The sequence below is a fragment of the Diabrotica undecimpunctata genome, chromosome 2 (assembly GCF_040954645.1).
Source record: "Diabrotica undecimpunctata isolate CICGRU chromosome 2, icDiaUnde3, whole genome shotgun sequence".
NCBI classification, from domain to species: domain Eukaryota; kingdom Metazoa; phylum Arthropoda; class Insecta; order Coleoptera; family Chrysomelidae; genus Diabrotica; species Diabrotica undecimpunctata.
In genome coordinates this window covers 32,770,033-32,788,629 of record NC_092804.1, presented here as the reverse complement: position 1 = coordinate 32,788,629, position 18,597 = coordinate 32,770,033, and the positions used below count along the sequence as shown (strand labels likewise).

General features: G+C 33.2%; 1 protein-coding gene across 1 annotated transcript in view; it reads right to left on the bottom strand.

Annotated features, from left to right (window-relative positions):
• The window catches only part of LOC140434382 (uncharacterized), a 340,257-nt gene that overhangs the window by 170,728 nt on the left and 150,932 nt on the right, over nt 1–18,597 (bottom strand). Inside the window, exon 2 of the mRNA XM_072522574.1 lies at nt 2,922–3,024. Coding sequence (XP_072378675.1) covers nt 2,922–3,012 — 91 coding nt within the window. The 5' untranslated portion in view covers nt 3,013–3,024. The remainder of the gene's footprint in view (nt 1–2,921; nt 3,025–18,597) is intronic.

The following is an 18,597-nucleotide window of genomic DNA, read 5'->3' as shown; positions in this document are numbered from 1 at the left end:
CAATCAATGCTAGGTATTGATCTCGAGGAAATCCTCGTCAGATTTATGTCGCTCGTACCCAGCGTCTTCGAAAAGTAAATGTTTGGGGAGGCATAATAGGGAATCATGTCATTGGTCTTTTTTTTGTAGACGGTATGTTGACTGGGCGGAAATACTTGGAACTTCTGCAAAATGAAATTGTCCCAGCCCTTTGTAATTTACCAATACCTTTCGATTCCATATGGTTTCAACACGATGGTTGTCCTACACATAATTCTTGCATTGTCAGTGAATATCACAGTGCGACTTCTCCTAATAGATTGATTAGTGGTCATGGATATTTTTTTATTTTTGTAGAATTTTTACTTATTTAAACATTCTTTAAAAGTTTTTACTTTATTTTCGAAAGTACGACGATACTGTTTTGTCAATAAGATTTTTTGTTTTAACTTAACAAAAGAAAACCACATGTGGGTTTTGAACTCTAATCGTCTGCGATGTCTGTATCGCAATGTCGAATTCTTACCACTAATCCACGAAGGATTTATAATTATTCCGTGACAAGAGTGTATGAAACTCCTCAAATCATAGTAGAAATTATTCTTGGTTAATAAAACTTTAGATTAAATAATCACTATTAATTAAATTATTTTATTCACATTTTTGCTTTATTGTGGTCAATCAGTTTTTACTTTATGTGAAATTAAAAAATGGAAATGCGTTATACATTCGACGTTACTTATATTAATTATGACCGAGGTGATTTAGCTCGAAGCTAACGTCTAAAGGTGTGAGACTATCGATAGTAGTAATGTAATGTAATATAAATTATAGGTTTTTCCGATTATTTCTCACCTCTACTCACTCTAGAGTTTCATCTCTTGTTATTTTACAAGGTAACTGTGTTTTCTATCTCTTACGTTAAAAAGCCGGGTGGTAAGAAACTCATCACTGTATATTTACTAAACTATGGATGGTTAGAACCATTTTAAATACATTCAACTATATTAAAATATGCAAGTAAATATTAAAATGTTAAACCATTATAAACGTTACAACGAATATGAATACGAAGTACTGGCTAATTGGCTTAGTTCCAGTGCCATAAAACAAAACACACACACACACACACACACGCACACACACACACACACACACACACACACACGAAGTAATTTAATTTAATATAGTAATTATAAATAATGTAATAATTATAAAAATTATTGATGTCATGAAATAATTATAAAAAATAAACAGGCTGAATGTTTGTTTGTTATAATTTATGGCTTCATTTTTCTTCTTCCAATAGTGTTACGCCAATTTACTCTATTCACCTTTCACGAGCTGTTCCTTTTTGTCTTCTGCTCTGAATTTCTTGAGTCTAACGCTCAATATGTCATGATATACTTTTTGGAGCCTACCAAATTCCAGATAGGTATTACCTCAGGCAGTAATTGATCAAGTTCACGGTTGTATCTGGATGTTCATATTGCATTTAATTTCTTCTTAGCCTTATATCATCAGTTTTTGGACATATATCTCTTCCAACTTCTTCCTTCGTTCTCTATCCTGAGATTCCTGAGCAATATACTTCCAATTTTATTTTGTCATTTTAAAAATCCTTCTTAGAATTTTTATCTCAAAATTTCTAGTTATTGGTGTAATGACGGATGTTAAGAGAATATCACTGCAGAACAAAGAATAAGATGCTATCAATAATAAAATTGTACTGATAGAATTCATTACGTCGGTAAACAGCTATATAGGTATACCGGATGGTGAATTGTCAAACGGGCTATAGTAAACTCAATGGAAAATTTCTTAACTGTTGAATTACTGCTTCCCTAGCTATTTTACATCAACAACAATGATAATCAACGAAGAGGTACTGTATGCCCTCAAGAATATGAATAAAATGGAAAGGCTCCTGGTCCGTATAAGATGCTCCTTTAGCTATTAAAGTTATAGAGAGGCATCAAAATTAATTTTTTTATGTATTTATGCATGCTTCATTTATTACCCTAAAGGCTATTGATTTTGTTGATGTTGATTCCTGCTGAGAAGGTAGCTTTTCGGGGTAGTCAGAAGTAAAAGAGTTGATCCTAAAACGGTTCCTTTCAGAAATTATTTTTTGTTAATGTTTATGAATGATATGACTGCTGTAGAAGTGAAGGGGATAAAAAAATTCCTTTTGACCTTTACCCAGTGATTTAAAAATTGCGCACAACTGATTTATAAAAACAAAAAAAAATTTGGAATACAAATTTTTAGTGTTGACACAAAAATGCGTATGCTTAGATGTTGCACATTTAGTATCTTCTTCTGCTTTATATTACTGTATATTACTGTACTATAAAGGTAGTCACTCTGACTAAATGATGATAATAAAAAAAGTGAGTAAAAAAGTAAATGAAGTAAACAAAGCGTAGCGTTGAAAGGCGACGAATGTTATGGCTGCGCAATCTCAGAGTAGTTTAGTTGCTGCTTGTCTAACTAGTACTTTAGAATAGACGTAAACTGAGTTTAGGTAATTATGAACATCGCTAACCTTCGAATGGAGTTAGTTAGCTAACCCGCGTTGTACGTAGTTATTTATAAAAGTTTTTCAGTCTATTATTTCCTCATAATTCGTTGCCACATTCGTATATACATTGATTTTACGTTTTTGTTTTACAAAAACATAAGGTAAATCAAAGAATTAAATGTTTCAAACCGCTTTGTAAAACTAAAATATTAGACTGTTAAAGTAAAACATATGCTACGAATGCAAACATCTATCTAATTACCGACCCAATTTTCTTTGAGTCTCGCCCCTTGTGACGTTTCACTGTTTATTTATAAAACAGAAACGTACCGGTAAAGCGGCTCAAAGGGAAATTTAACGCAGTTGCTCAACTATGAACTGCAGAAAGGAATTTACAATACGGTATTAGCAGACTTACCTTCGGATAGTTCTGCCGGAGCCGTGTCAACAAAACGACTTTGTGAAGCCAGAAATATGAGTAGCAACGATGTCAGCAAAGGCCTCTGCATGGCTTAGTTAACCTGAAACAAAAGTTATCATAAGGTAAGCTGATCTGTAACATAAAATATGGAAATAAAATAAGTAGATTAAAATATAAGTATTTTATTTATATGGAATTTAGCCACAATTGATTGAAATAAAAATTACATTTTATTGTTGTTTTTAACGTTTTGATTTCCAATCCGGAAATCATTTTCAAAAATGATTGTTTTAAAAATTAGGTGCTGTTACTATAACCAAAAGTTATATAGGAAATTAGGCCAGGCAGATTATTTTTAAGACCAAACAAAATAGTGACATGATGGAACCATTTGTAATAGGAAAAAAATATAACAGCAATTAAAGGAAAAACAATTTACGTATGATCTGAGGTCAGAAAGTGGAAAGGGTAAGTTTTTAAGGAAAAAAACGGGTTTATCACGATTTTCGGAAAAACTACATGTCTTTGTTTCCCATCCTCACGAAATTTGTTGAAAACATACCTTTTTATGTTCCAAAACATTGTAATTTTTTTTTATTAAAATATTTCTGTTATTTTAATTTGATATCAAAAACCATCAAAATATCTGCTTATTAAAAAAGTTGTGCTTTTTGTTTCTTGAAAAAAAAAACAAGATTTGTTTAATTTACTATTATTTCTTGAAATCTCTACTTTTTAATGGTGTAAAAATATATATTACTATGGCGTATATTCTCAGAAAATGCAAAAAAAAACGAAAAACCCCAATTCGAATCAAATTCTTTTTTTTAACAGTAAAATTATGTTACATTGTAAACGAAAAAATTGTAAATTTATAAATCATTACATTCATAGAGATTAAAAAAACATGTGAAAATCGTTGGTATTCTAATTATTAAAGTGAAATGTTAAAAAGGATTTTATCTGTAAATAAGCAAGTAGCAACTCAGTTGCTTTCATCAAGTCCTCGAAGACACTTCGTCTCAGGACCAGCAACTTCACGTGGAGTCATACGTCGCCATGTTACCAAATCCACTGGTAACTCTAACATCATAAAATATAATACCAAATAATGTAATCCAAATTGTAATAGATAAAGTTTAACGGGTTTTTACCCTGATATTTAGTGGCTCAAAACATGTACACCTAGACACTGTTGATGGAACATGGTTTCCGAAAACGTTTTGTCTGCATGACATAGCCCGTTTGGGTTTTTAATTTATATATACCTTTTATAAAGGATTTTTGCTTAAATTTTTTTTACTTTTGAAAACGTTTTAAGTTTACCACCGCAAGAGCTTTTTTTTGATGAGTTGTATATGATAATAGCTTGTTTTATGGAAATTTTGATAAAACCATGTGATAATTGTCTACAGTAATTTAACTATAAAAAAGAGATTAATAATGATATGACGACGCACACATATAACCTTAAAAACCTATAGAATGAACTTCAAAAAGAGATATCCAAAGACCAAAGTACAATAGGTAATAAAGGCAATTCTTAGCTAACATAGCTACTATTAATATGTCAAATAATAGGGTTTTTACCTGAAAAGTTTTAATCTTTGAAGTAAATCTGGAAACTTATTTCGAAAAATAACCGATTTATTGTAAATTTTATGAATCATCCTAATGATTTTATGAGAATCAGTTATCATGCAAAAATGAGAAAAAGCTTAGTGGTTACAAGAAACGTATATGAAATTGCTGTAAACGAGCTCATAAACTTAAGTTTATAAGGTCATAACGCCATGGGCTGTAACAAAATATAGTAAGTAAAATTAATTAAAAAATTAAAATGCTACAACAAAATTCTTTCAGACTACATCTTCTTTCTAGAAACTTCGGGTTTTTGAAGAACACATATAAGATAATCTTGCATATATGTTTAAGATAATAAGCTCTTTATATTTTATATATAGTTCCGGCTTTAATAATGAACTCTACTAAAACCATAACAAACTTAAAAATAAATTTTGCTCTGTGACCGGAACCGAAATTAAATTATGATTTTAAAAGGGTTATACGGCAAAATGAAATTTCGTTATAAAAACCATGCTAATTTTACGTATGAGATAAATAAATTTTAATTAGAACGAACCACTATATATATTATATTCAATGTGATTATGCGGTGAACAGCTCGCTATAGTTGTAACGATATCCTATGGTTTTTGTGATAATATATTAGTTTGCTAATTAGAGTTAATAATAAAATGGTAATACAAAATTTGTTTCTATGCAGTTTTAAGACAAATAAATAAAATTACAATAGGTTTTATATCCTTAAAAAGTTAAATGAATTTTTCATATGGAATATATACAAATTGAAGTTAACAATGGTTTTGGTATATCTATTATATATAAACTTCAACAGAAAAGGGAGGTCAAACTTCTCCAACAATCAGCCTTTCCCTTAATTTCCAATATTTCTCCTATTTAAGGTTCTTTGCTGTTCCATTATCCCAAATTATCCAAAAGAATCAAACAAATGATCACTACCTCTTCTAACAACATCAAAATTTCATTTAAAGTTAATAGCACCCTTAATAAGAGTTTAACCAATACCAAGAACCCGATAAATTACTATTTAAATGGGAATAAGCCACAATTAAATTATTCAGAACAATATTAAGAACCCGATACATTGCATGAATTGCAGTAGTGTATACAAACTCTTTTCTTCAGATTGCGATGTTACTTATATTAGTAGAACTTACAGATCTTTATCCATCAGATCTTCCGAACTCTTTAAGAGAGAGTCCACATCTGCCTTTTGACACCACTTAAAATCAACAAACATCAACTTCCTGAAGGTGTCCAATTAATTATACAACAAAGAAATGTATTACGTTTGCATATTTACGAAGACTTAGAGATCATTAAGGATATGAAGAACAATCCCAATTGTGTCAACAGGTAGACCGTAATTTTGTTCCCATCCATAGACAGTTTTTCTTAATCTCCATACTTTCTTAATTTTACTCAATAATCTCTCATATCTTCTTTTCTTTATTTACTTATCAATAAGCTCATAATTTCCTTTCATTCCCATGCTACTCCTGTACTTCATTAACTACAATTAATTTACTCAGCTCAGGTTAAAAACACACTGTGAAGAGATAGAGTTGTTGGAATAAAAACACGATACATTTAATATGCATAAAAAGGTAAAACAAGCAGCTGATCTTCAAAAAAATCTAACACAGCTAGCAAACTTCAAGATCAACAGAGGAACAATATCACAAATAAAAATCAAGAAATATGCATATGGACCAAATACATACAAGAACTCTTTGATAATAATAGGTCCAAACAAACTCCGTTCGGACCACTATCAGCATAGGAAGGTAGCCAACAGTAGGAATGGCCCACCTCTGCTTAACCCCCACCCCACTCAAACCCCGGAAGACTTCAATCAGCTCATCCACCGTGCTCCTGATCTTTCTGAAACCGTACTGCCTGAGTGACAGAGCGCCTGACTCTTCGATCACTGTGTCTATTCGCCCTCTGAGAAGCCTCTCGTATAATTTACCTGTGCACGACAGAAGGCAAACAGGTCGATACTTGTCTTCCCCTTTGGGAGTAGCACGAGCCTCGAGATCTTCCAATTTGTAGGAAATCGCTGAGTCTTAAGCAGTGTATTCATGTGTTCCAAAAGCCACGTCGGCTCAATAATGCCAATGCGTTTCACCATGTATCATAGTCTAGACTAAAACAAAAAGCTTTTGTTTTTATTCGAGATTATAGGTAATAGTTACTTTTATTTATTAATTTTCGAGACATTCCCTTCTAGGTATTGCATTTTTTTGGCCATCAGTATATTTTAAATGAGAAATTTTATGATAATTGAAAATTTTAATCCTTTCTAAAAAAATTACTTGTTTTTTAATGATAATATTGTATATCTAAACAGATTATGTAGGTACCCACATTGTCGGTTTATTAAAATTACTGTAACATTTGAGACACATAAAAGACAAAAAAGGAGTACTAGTAATAAGTTTACCAGAGAAATTAAGACGATGGGAGGAGTACGTTTGAAAACTTTTCCAAGACGAAAGAGGTGAAATGCAGAAAATACAAGAATTAAATCATTTAGAGAGACAGAAGATCACGATAGATGAAATCAAATATGCTATGAAAAACTCTAAAGACAATAAGGCAGCTGAATTAGATGAAATACCAGTAGAACTATTAAAACTAGTGGCAAAGGATAACTTGGAAGTATTGGCAGATTTATTCAACACGGTGTACAATACAGGAATAATACCACAAGAGTGGCTGAAGTCAGCATTTATAACCAAACCTAAAAAACAAGCAGCAAAAGAGTGCTCTGATTAACACTGAGCCTCATGAGTCATACTTTAAAAATACTGCTGAAAGTAATACACAAGAGACTATACGAAAGGCTAGAGGAGGATATTAGCAAGACGCAGTTCGGGTTCCGAAATGGAATGGGTACTCGAGAAGGAGTATTTGCCATCAACATATTGAGTTAGCGATGTCAGGACGTAAACGTTAATCTACACTTGTGCTTATTTGACTAAAAAAAAGCTTTGGAGAAAGTAAGACATGAAAAACTAATATAAATACTTATGAACAAGCACATTGACAATAAAATCATAAATATAGTGCAAACATTATATTGGATAGTTCAAATTGATGGGCAACACTCAGAAGAAATGAAGATCTTCCAAAACACGCTCAATAATATCAAAGCGGGAGTTACCGTTAACGGAAAATTAATTAATAACTTACGATATGCAGACGACACTGTGATTATAGCAACGAGTATAGAAGATCTACAACATCTTATCGAAAGCTTAAGTATGAATAGTGCTGAGATGAGAATTACTATAAACGCTGAAAAAACGAAGTACATGCTAATTACAAAAAGACCACAAAATATACATCCCCTATTGACAATCAATGCTAACGTGAGAGAACAAGTAGAAAAATATCAGTACTTGGGGGCTTTGATGAATGAAACCAATGATCATACTGCAGAAATAAACAGGCGAATAGAAATTGCCAGATCAGCATTTATACGAATGAAGCCACTCCTAACGTGCAAAAATCTAAATTTGGAGATCAGACTACATACCATTCGCTGTTATGTATTTTCAATAATATTATATGGAGCTGAGATTTATGGGCATTAAAAAAATGCAATTTAAAAATCGAGGCTTTCGAACTCTGGTTATACCGCAGAGTATTAAAAATATCATCGACTGATAGAATTACAAATAAAGAAGTACTGGAGAGGGTTGGGAAAGAAACAGAACTAATCACCACTATACAAACCAGAAAACTGGAATACCTAGGCCACGTGATGAGGGGACCAGAATATGAAATTTTGAGACTCATAATACAGGGAAAGATTCAAGGAAGAAGATCTGTTGGCCGAAGGCAAAACTCATGGTTAAAGAATCTACGTGATTGGTATCAATGCAGATCGATTGATTTGTTTAGAGCAAGTTCAAAAATAAAAATAGCTATTATGATTGCCAACCTCCGTAGGGAGGCGGCACTCTAAGAAGAAGAACATTTGAGACAAAACAATTTCAAATAATTTAAAAATTTTCATCACTGGTTTATTAATAGCGTTGGTTTTGTCATAAAACTGTGCATCAATCATTTTCAAATAGAGTATAGTTTAAATTATTTCTAAATACACTATAGGTTGAAAACACCTGGAAAATTTTATTTTATTCCATTAAATTGAAAAGTGCTATAATTTTAAGTATTGTTGCAATAAAATTTTATTATTTCAGTATCTACCTCTACCGCAGTAAACCGAGTATATTTTTGTTTTCAGTGTAAATATTTAGTTTTAATTTTCGTCTAAAGTGTTCAATGCAATCTAGTTTAATTTTAATAAAATACACTTTTAATATTGTTAATAAATTTTACGTTGTGGTCCAGTGTGTGGTATAAAGTTTGTTATTGAAGCGAAGCTTCTCTACTGGCGTTGTATTACTTTTTTTCTATAATCCACAAGGAATCTAAATTCTTGCCGTTGGCTGTATACCATGTATCACAAAAATTGTATTTAAAAAATTCCTTTATAAAAGGTATAATAATCTACTTTAAGTCTGAAAATTAGATTAGTGAGATGTTATGTGTTCTTTACTCTTTTGTATGGTGTCGAAGGTTGGACTTTGACGGATACACTTCTCAAGAAACTGGAAGCTTTTGAAATCTGGGTATATCAGAGAATCCTACGAATAAGTTGGGTGGATAGAGTTCGTAACGAAGTTGTTTTGCATCAGATGGGAAAAGTTACGGAAGTCGTCAAAACAGTTAAAAATCGCAAACTTGAATATTTTGGCCATGTCATGCGCCACCCAGAGAGATATAATATACTCTATTTAATAATACAAGGCAAGGTAGACGGAAGAAGAGGGCCAGGTCGAAGAAGAACGTCATGGCTTAGAAACCTGAGAGATTGGTTTAACAGATCCTCTGCATCTCTTTTCCGAGCTGCCGTCAACAAAGTTACTATAGCCAATTTGATAGCCAACGTTCGATAATCGAGCTCGGCACATGAAGAAGAAGAAGAAGATAATAATAAAACCCCAGTTTCGTCTTCGTTTTTGCTACCATATTTGCTTAATATTTTAAGAAATTCTTGATTAATTTGACTTCCTGGCGTTTCTGATTTGTTTAGGCGCAATAAGCTGGTGTCAGTAGAGGGAAGTCGAATTGTCCAAGGAGGAGGGTTTTGAATTGAGGAAATATCGTAGGTGTCTGGAAAATGGATACCTATTGTTAACAAGTAGGTATGTAGGCGGTAATAGAAAGGGTGATCAGTTGGATTTGAAGTTTGGAAACAACTTTTGAAGCGGTCAGCGAATACGTTATGTATAACTGGATTATCTTGATTAGACGATACTGCCGCGGCATAAGAAAGACTTAGATATTGTTTTCTAAACGCAAGTGGAATCTCTCCGGTTTCCAAGTCTAGGGTTTGTATTGGACTTGTGTGGTGTGCTCCTAAGGAAATTCGAAAACCTGCATTTTAAATAACATCTATTGTTTTTAAGTACGTTTTTTTGGAGGAGTTGTAAACAATAATTGTAGATATGTAGTAATGTAGAAGAGTAGGCGCCCAATTTTTTCTTTGCAAGTGATCGTAACGAATTTTTCCAGGCTGACATGTCCTTTTTAAATATTCTAAATGTATCTTCCAAGTTAGTTTTTGTTCAAAGATCATACCAAGGAGTCTAACTTTATCTACATATTTAAGCTCTCATCCATTTAAATATAAGTTCTTTGGTTGTATTTGGTGACTTTTTGTAAAACATACTGCTTTGGTTTTGAGGGTATTGAACTAAAGACCCCTTGTGAATGACCATTCTTCAATATGATTTATGGCTTTTTGGACATGGTTATGGATGGTTGTTAGGTTCTTTCCTCTACAAAGTATAACTTAATCATCTGCATATAGCCTAGCTTTTACAGGATGTTTAACTTTTGCGGTAATAGAATTCATAGCTACAACAAACAGAGTAGTGCTAAGGTTTGAGCCCTGTAGTATACCATTTTCTTGATTTTTTGTTGAGTAGTATATGCCGTCTACTCTAACTTGAAATTGTCCATTTTTTATTAAGTCTCATATGTATTTGAGTATATTACCTCTTATTTTCCATTCGATGAGCGTTTTTAAAATTGAATATTTCCATACTGAATCGTAGGCTTTACTAATGTCGAAAAATATTCCAATACAGTGTTGTTTAATTGCGAAAGCCTCGTGTATTTTCGATTCTACATCAATAAGGTTGTCTACAGTAGAACGACGCTTTCGGAAGCCACCTTGTTCTGGTATAATTAGTTTTTTTGATTACAGATACCACATGAGTCTGTTATTTATTATTTTTTCTAGCATTTTGCCCATACTACAAGTAAGAGATATTGGCCTATATGTTTCCGGATCTCATTTTGATTTACTTTGTTTAGGAATAGGTATTATTATTTAATTTTTCCAGGATTCTGGAAATTAATTTTTCAAGAGAATTAGGTTGTACATGATGAGAAAGTATTCTTTAGATGGGTAGGTAAGGTTTTTTAGAAAAATAGTGGGTATATTATCTGGTCCAGGGCACGAGTTCTTACAGTTTTTTATTACCATTTCTAATTCATCCATCGATATTGGAAAGTTTATTTCGCTGTTATTTTGATCTTCATAGTCTATAGTATATTTTTCTTCCTTTCTTTTGTTCTTTCAGTACTTTGGCGAATAGTTTGCATCGCTTGAGTTTTTTTCATAGCCTAATGCCAGTATATTTGATATTTACTTTTGAGATTTATATATTACATTATTTTGCTCTAACAGATTTATCGACTTGTATGATTTTGTACCAGATTCTTTTCTTTGTACCATATTCTTTTTACTTTTTTCCATACAGTTGTCATTGGAGTAGAACTGTCAATTGTTGAAATGTATGTTATCTAAGATTCGCGCTTTGCCTTTTTGATAGTAAATCTGGCTATAGCTCGTAGTCGTTTAAATTCTAAGGAGTTTTGTTTATTTTTCTGTCGTTTGAATTTATTTATCTCTTTTTTGGATTGTTGTATTGCTTGCTTGCATTCATGATTCCACCAAGTAACTGAATGGAATTTACTGGCGAAGCTAATTTTCCCAATATTTTTATCTGCTGAATCTATTATCAATTTTGTAATAAAATCTATTTATTCATTCACATTACTGTTTTGATTTATAACATGCAAGTTGTGTTGGATATGGTTTTAAAATTTCTTCCAATCCGCCTTATTTAAGTTCCATTTTACTTCTGGTTTAGCACGCTGTAGATGATTCTTCGTTATGAATTATAATAGGATAGTGATCACTATCGTATGGCTCCAGTAATACATCCCATGAAAGCATATGCGTTATTGATGGTTCGCATATAGATAAGTCAATAACAGAACCTTCACCCGTTCTTATGTCGAAACGGGTGTCTTGTCCATCATTACGTAGATTTAGGTTGAATTTTTCCAGAAGGGATTCTATTTTCTACCGAGACTCGTTAATTTTTTTGAACCCTATAAAGAGTTATGTGGGTTGAAGTCTCCGACAATTAGTCGTGGAGTAGGTATTTGATCTAAGAGGTCCGATATTCCGTTATAGTTAAGGTCTTTGTTGGGGGGAATGTATATGTTGCATACGGAAAAGGTAGTTAGGTCTTTGATTCTGACTACAATTGCCTCGAGGTTTGTTTCTAATGGTATTTCTATACTATTAATGTCGTTCTTTATGTATATCGCTACTCCTCCGCTGGCTATTTTAGCATATTGTCGATTTTTAAAAAAACAATTAAAGTTTTTTAGTTTATGTACAGTGTTACTTTTAAAATTAGTTTCTTGTAAACATAGAATTATTGGTCTGTATTTTGAGATTAGTATTTGCAACATTTCTAAATATGTGTAATTCCCATTTAGATTCCTTTGAATTAAACTGCTGAATGTTATTATTATGTTAGTATGTGTCTATAGAGGTATCACTGTTTGCTTCGATATCGAAGTTTGAATCAATTTGTCGAAGAATTTTATTTCTTATTCGGGTGCATCTACTTTTAATTTTTCTGTCATTTAGTTTAGAGTATATTTTTGTCAGTAGATCTGTGACTTCAGAAATTTCATTGGTATATATTCTTGCAATACTTAATGGGTCCGAAGATCCTGTGCAGTTTTCGAAGAAATCTATTAGTTGTTCATAGTTTAAAGGATAATTGGAATTTTGGTCGCTAAATAATTCTTCTGTTGGTTTCAGCATTTCCTCTAGCGTCTTTTTTGGTTTATTTTTGGGTTTAATTTAGTCTTTTTCTCTTTGTTTTTTAGTAATTCAAAGATGTGTTCTGATGAAGGAGTTGGAGACGGTGTAGAACGCTCAGAAACTGTGCGTTTTTGTGGTACTAAATCTGTTTCTATTTGATTAGTTGGGAGTTTTGTACTTAGTGTTTCATGTTGCACAGTTTGTTCATTCAGTTGGGTTTGCTTTTGTTGGATGGCACTAGATACTTCTCCTGATCACCTGATTGTTACTATTTAAAATAGGGTTCTAGGGTTCCAAAGGTATCTGATACAGATACCTTTGCTAGACAGTCTTTTGCTAAGTGCTTGATGATTTTGCATTTTTGGCAAGTTTGGTTATCTAAAAAAAGTATATTCTACATGATGTCTCCTCATGAGTAATACCAAAAGAATCGGGTAAGGTATAGTCGGTTAAAGGGAATATGTAGGTTTGCCGCCTGAAGCTTAATATATGCTGGAATTCAGGACTTGAAGATCCTATCCGTAGAAACGATAGGGGTGACAAAAGTTTGATACCAAGTGCTTGCAGTTTAGATTCTAAGATTAAGTGTGGAATGGACGGACATACGTTAAAAAGTACTAGTCGTTGGCTGGGGGTGATTAGTCGACGTGCTTATAAGAGTTGTTGATTAATGTTGATTTTTCCGTGGTTGATAATAAAATCATCGATCAATGTTTCATTTGCTAAGTAAATGCACATTCTGTTGTTGGATAGACTTGAACAGAAAATAATATTGATTGGTCGAATTATTAGGCTTAAACTGTGAAGGTAATCTTCAATTTTAGTGTTGTCTATTGCATCAAATACGATTGCTTAATTAATTGATGGAAAAACACTAGTCGTTGGTTGTCTGGTTATGGAAGAGTAACTTTTAGGTTGTAGAGGTTGCTGGTCTGGTACAGAACTAGGTTGAGTTGACGTAGATGAGGATGCTATGATGTGGATATTAATATTTTGTATGCCAAAATATTAATTAATTAAGGCCAGAAAATACTAACCTATTTATATAGTTGTCGATATTAGTTGAAATAAAGGTACCTTGCCAATGTTTATCATTAAAATAAAACACATTCACAAAACGCGTTTTTAACCTTTGCAAAATCAGATAAACGAATAATTAGAATTTAACGTGCTTACTCGTTGGCTGTTCTGATAAGACTCAGAGTTCACCTTTGGAAACATTTTCTTTTTCACTTTTTGCATTTCATTTCAATTCGAATTCCACCATTTTTCTACACGTGTTTCGAGTTCATATTATTCATTCACATAAATATATATTGTTTTTTTTTATTTTTAATATTTATTTCATCTCTGGACATCTAATCACTTTGCTCGTTATCTCCTAATTTACACAAATCTTCCTTTGTAATTATTTTAAGTAACTTTCGTTTCTACATGGCCTGACGTACGTACCGTTTCTTCCTCCCTAAACAAACAAAAAGGCCGAAATTGTCAGAGATTATGACGGAAAAGCAAACAAAAAATCCTTAAATCCCTCTTGTTTAAGCATTATACACCCTGATGCCTCTCGTGTGTACACAAGATTAAAACGAATGGCGCGTATATTACTTCTGTAAATACATTTTTTTGTTAAAAAGTATGTTACACTACGATAATGATGTCGTAAGATAACTAAGATCTAAAAAATAATGAATTTAACTTAACAATACTTCAACATATTGTATGGTTCTATTCAAATATCGATTGTACGCATATTTTAAGTACGTGAACATAAATAAAATAAAAGGAAATAAGAAACAAGTGTTTATGATAGTTATGTTATAACAATTAGTCATTATTATGACGTATTTTAAACAAAAAATTTGTTTCGAGGTCAAAGACTTAATACAAACATCTGGTATTATTTTTTTTAACTAGGACTAAGGACTAAACTTACAAACTTTTTTAATATATTTAATAGTACTCTAAAAGCTGTTTGTATTTGCAATTGAACACAGTAAAGAAACTCAAAATATTGTCAGAGTATAAAAAAATAACTACGACTTTCTAACAGCTAATCATTTACAAATCGTGACAGTCACATTTTTTACTTTTCATTACAGTGAAAAAATAAATATACATCAAGTAAGTTTTTTTATATGAAAGGCACTAATACATACTGGATTACGTAAAAATTAACTCGCGAAATTATTTTGATGTTGAAAAAAATGTTCAGCAACTGTAAAAGTTACATACAATCGGTACAAATTGGTTTCGTACACTGAAGACACACAGGTTTTCCACATCGGCCACAAAGGTATTTTGTCATACGGTTCTTCTTGCGAGGGCACAAATAACATATTTTTCGCTTCTCTAGTACTAATGGCTCGTTATCATCTACTTGGTTATTCTTAGGAATTCCAAGAATACTCGCCACACTAGCACGAATTAGCCGCGGTACGTGAAAATTACCCATTCTTCGCTTCATATGATCTTCTACTAATTGTTTTGCTAATATTTTAGCAAAAGCAGATTTTTCTTGTATTTTAAAATTGTTTTTGTAACTTTGGTGCAGTATGTATGCATTTACGCTATCAGATGCTATTTATATGCTATCAGATTGCAAATAAACATCATCTTGTACTTGATCAACATCACTAGCGTCACTATCTAATTCGTCAAACCACTTCAAAGCTGTATCTTCAAAATCAGTATCGGTAAAACGGATTTTTTTTGATGGACCGGCCATGATTGTAACAAATACGCGACGTTTTCAATGAAACAAAATGTAACCTGAACCGAGACGTGCCGTCTAACATACTAAGTAAAACTGATTTTCGGTTATAACTTTTCCAAATATGCGTATTTCTTTACCTAAGTCGGGTCACTAATAGTCAACGAATAATATAAAGAATATATGAAGTGATGTGATAAAAATTCTTTATGCTGTAGTCTGTCAGACGGCACGTCTCCAGTTAAGGGTTAAAGCGAAGCTTCTATACTGGCGTTGTAATAATTTTTCTCCATGGTAAATTGTTGAGGCGAACGTCACGGAAGTAGCGTTACGACACGGCGTTACAGAAGTAGCGCCCGAAATAGAGGTTCGTGGTTCGCAGTCACAGTAAACAGTTGAAAGAGTCCATTTAAGCGACGAGGAGAGCTCGTTATAGAACTTTGTAAGTAAACTTTATCAATTTGATTAAAATATAAAAGATCCATAAAAAATAATAAAATTATTTTATTCAATTTTAAAAATTTTATTTAAATAAGAAAACATAGTATGAACCTTCGAGCTAGTCTACAGTATCGCCCACTTTTTAGTCGTTGAGGAGATTCGAACAAAAATAAGAATTTTAGTTAAAGTTGGGATATTTTTATTTTTGGAAATATGGAAAATAGTTATTAATCATGACCAAAAACCACGTAGAATTATTCAGGGACATCTATTTACATTAAAAACTAAATTTTAAAATAAGCCAAACTTTAACCTAATAAATTAAATTCTAATATTCGCAGCACGGGGAAACTTAAACCTGAATTTCCTCGCATCCAACATATGAATTCCCCCCGCTTCGTCACTAAGAATTTACAATAACATTGACAATATAACTGTATGTATATGCATAGATATAAAATGCACTGGCAAGCGTTCACCAGCAAGCTGGTAAAATGTCAGCGTTCACCGTCAAAGCGCAGCGCCCAGCCTCAAGCCAGGTATCGAACCATAGACCTGGACCATAGTATTCGAGCTTAGTGTTTTTTCGACCCTCGACCCTAGTGCTCTACCATCGACACTACGAGACGCCGACTACCGAGTCTCGCTTCGACCATCGTATCGATCGCCAGGTAAAATAAATGCATTTTAAATGAGAGCGTTCACTGTCAGTGCTATGATCTAGGCGAGGATACCATGAATAAACAGTCCCATGGTACAAGTCTATGGGCCGATGCCTGACTCGAGGTTGACCGCTGCGCTTTGACGGTGAACGCTGGCATTTTAAATATTATGCATTTATTTTACCTGGCGATGATAATATGATACCATCCTATGGTCCGGGCAAGGGCCGACGTCTCGTTATGAGCGCACACTTAGACGGCGCGGCTCTGTCTATACCATCTCTCTTGTCATTCCTACATCCTCATTCATTCCATTATGCCTGTATCTTCGGCGAAACGTAAGGTGCTTAGATATTCTCCATCTATTTTTATTCCTTTAGTTGCTTGATATACTTTTAATAATTAAATTGAATAATTTGGATTGGCAGACAAAAGGATTTAGATATTATAAAAGTGAGATCAGGCCGAACGTAGAGGATCGTTCTTCATTGGCGAAGAAAAGTACATAATAAAAAAGACAAAATATAAAAACGTGAACCAACATAACGTGAAATACCATTTTTATCGTAAATATTTCTGTTTACGATCCTTTTGATAGGGCAAAACTGTCTATTTATAGCCAGCGAGGACAGTTTCGCCTTTTGTCGGTAAATTAACACAGTTCAAAGGCAACTGGTACCGATTTATAGTATGTACTTATCCAATCAAACCTTCCGACGTGACTAGAGACTAGGAGTAGTCTAAAAAAGTTTTGTTGGAATTTTTATCATTTTATAAATTACCCAACTCACTTAAATTTTTACTGGCAACACTGGAGGTCTAAGCACTGATCTCGAGGGGTCACGCTTTATTGGGTTAGTTATCAAAAAGTAAATATTTATCAATTTCACACTAACATGGAGTGCCTACAGTTTTTTTTCTGTTTTTTTTTTCACTGTATATATTTTCCGTTTCTCTTTGCCGACGTGAACCCGCGAAGAGCGCCTTTCCACTAGCTGTGTGATGCTGGCTTAAAATACAAAATAAATAAAAACGGTAACATTGTTAAGGTACATCGTTATCGCAGTTTATAGTCTGCAACTGGGATAAACATTATAAAAGCCGGAGTGGCCGTAGACCTAATTTCTTATCGTTTGGCTTAATCACTGATAATCTTCCTCGAGTATATGCACCTTATACAGCCGACGTGTTCCTCCCTAGATATGTTGTATTTCGTAGTGTAGTCTTATTAAAAAAAAGACCTATTATAAATCTTGACCATTAAGAGCAAGATAGCTCACGCGTAAAGTGTCTTACTATCACGCTGAAGGTCGAGGATCAATCCCCAGCGCCGGCGAAGACATCTACAGTAGTCTCTCTTTATAACGATTCCCTATATAACGATAATTCCTCTATACCGATGAAAATAGTAAACGTTGGTTGGTTCGTCATAAGGACAATGTATTAATTTTTTCTCTATACCGTTATCGTTCTCTCTTTATAGCGATGACTTTTCAGCGTCGATGACAAATGTGTTATTGTATTTAAAGATCAGACTACCTGAGTCACAAGTGGCAAGGTCATTGTCCAGCGGTTGTTTTGTTTTGCACTTAAGGAATGCGGCCACCCATTCTACTCATTCTTATCAGAGGGTTAAGTGACTCGCTTTTATTGTTCGGGTGGCGTGCATAACTGTTATCACACAGATATTGTCATCTATTGATGACTTTTCATTCGCAGTTTGAGTTGTGTCTCAGTGTGTCAACAGTCAACATGTTTTCGAAAAAGCGTAAAGTGTTCTCGGTGGAGGAAAAGTTATCGATAACTCGAGTAATAGAGAAAGGTGAAAAGTGAAGAGAAAAGATATGCATGTCGTTCGCCGTACGGGGCTGTCTCACTTAACTATGGCTACGATATGGAAGGACAGAAAAAATGGCTTGAAGCGGAGATGGAGGGCGGTAGCAGGAAGAAGTTGCGGAAACCTCAGCACGAAGATTTAGATCACGCTATGCTTCAGTGGTTCCAGTAGCAGCGTATGAACCATATTCCACTTTCTGG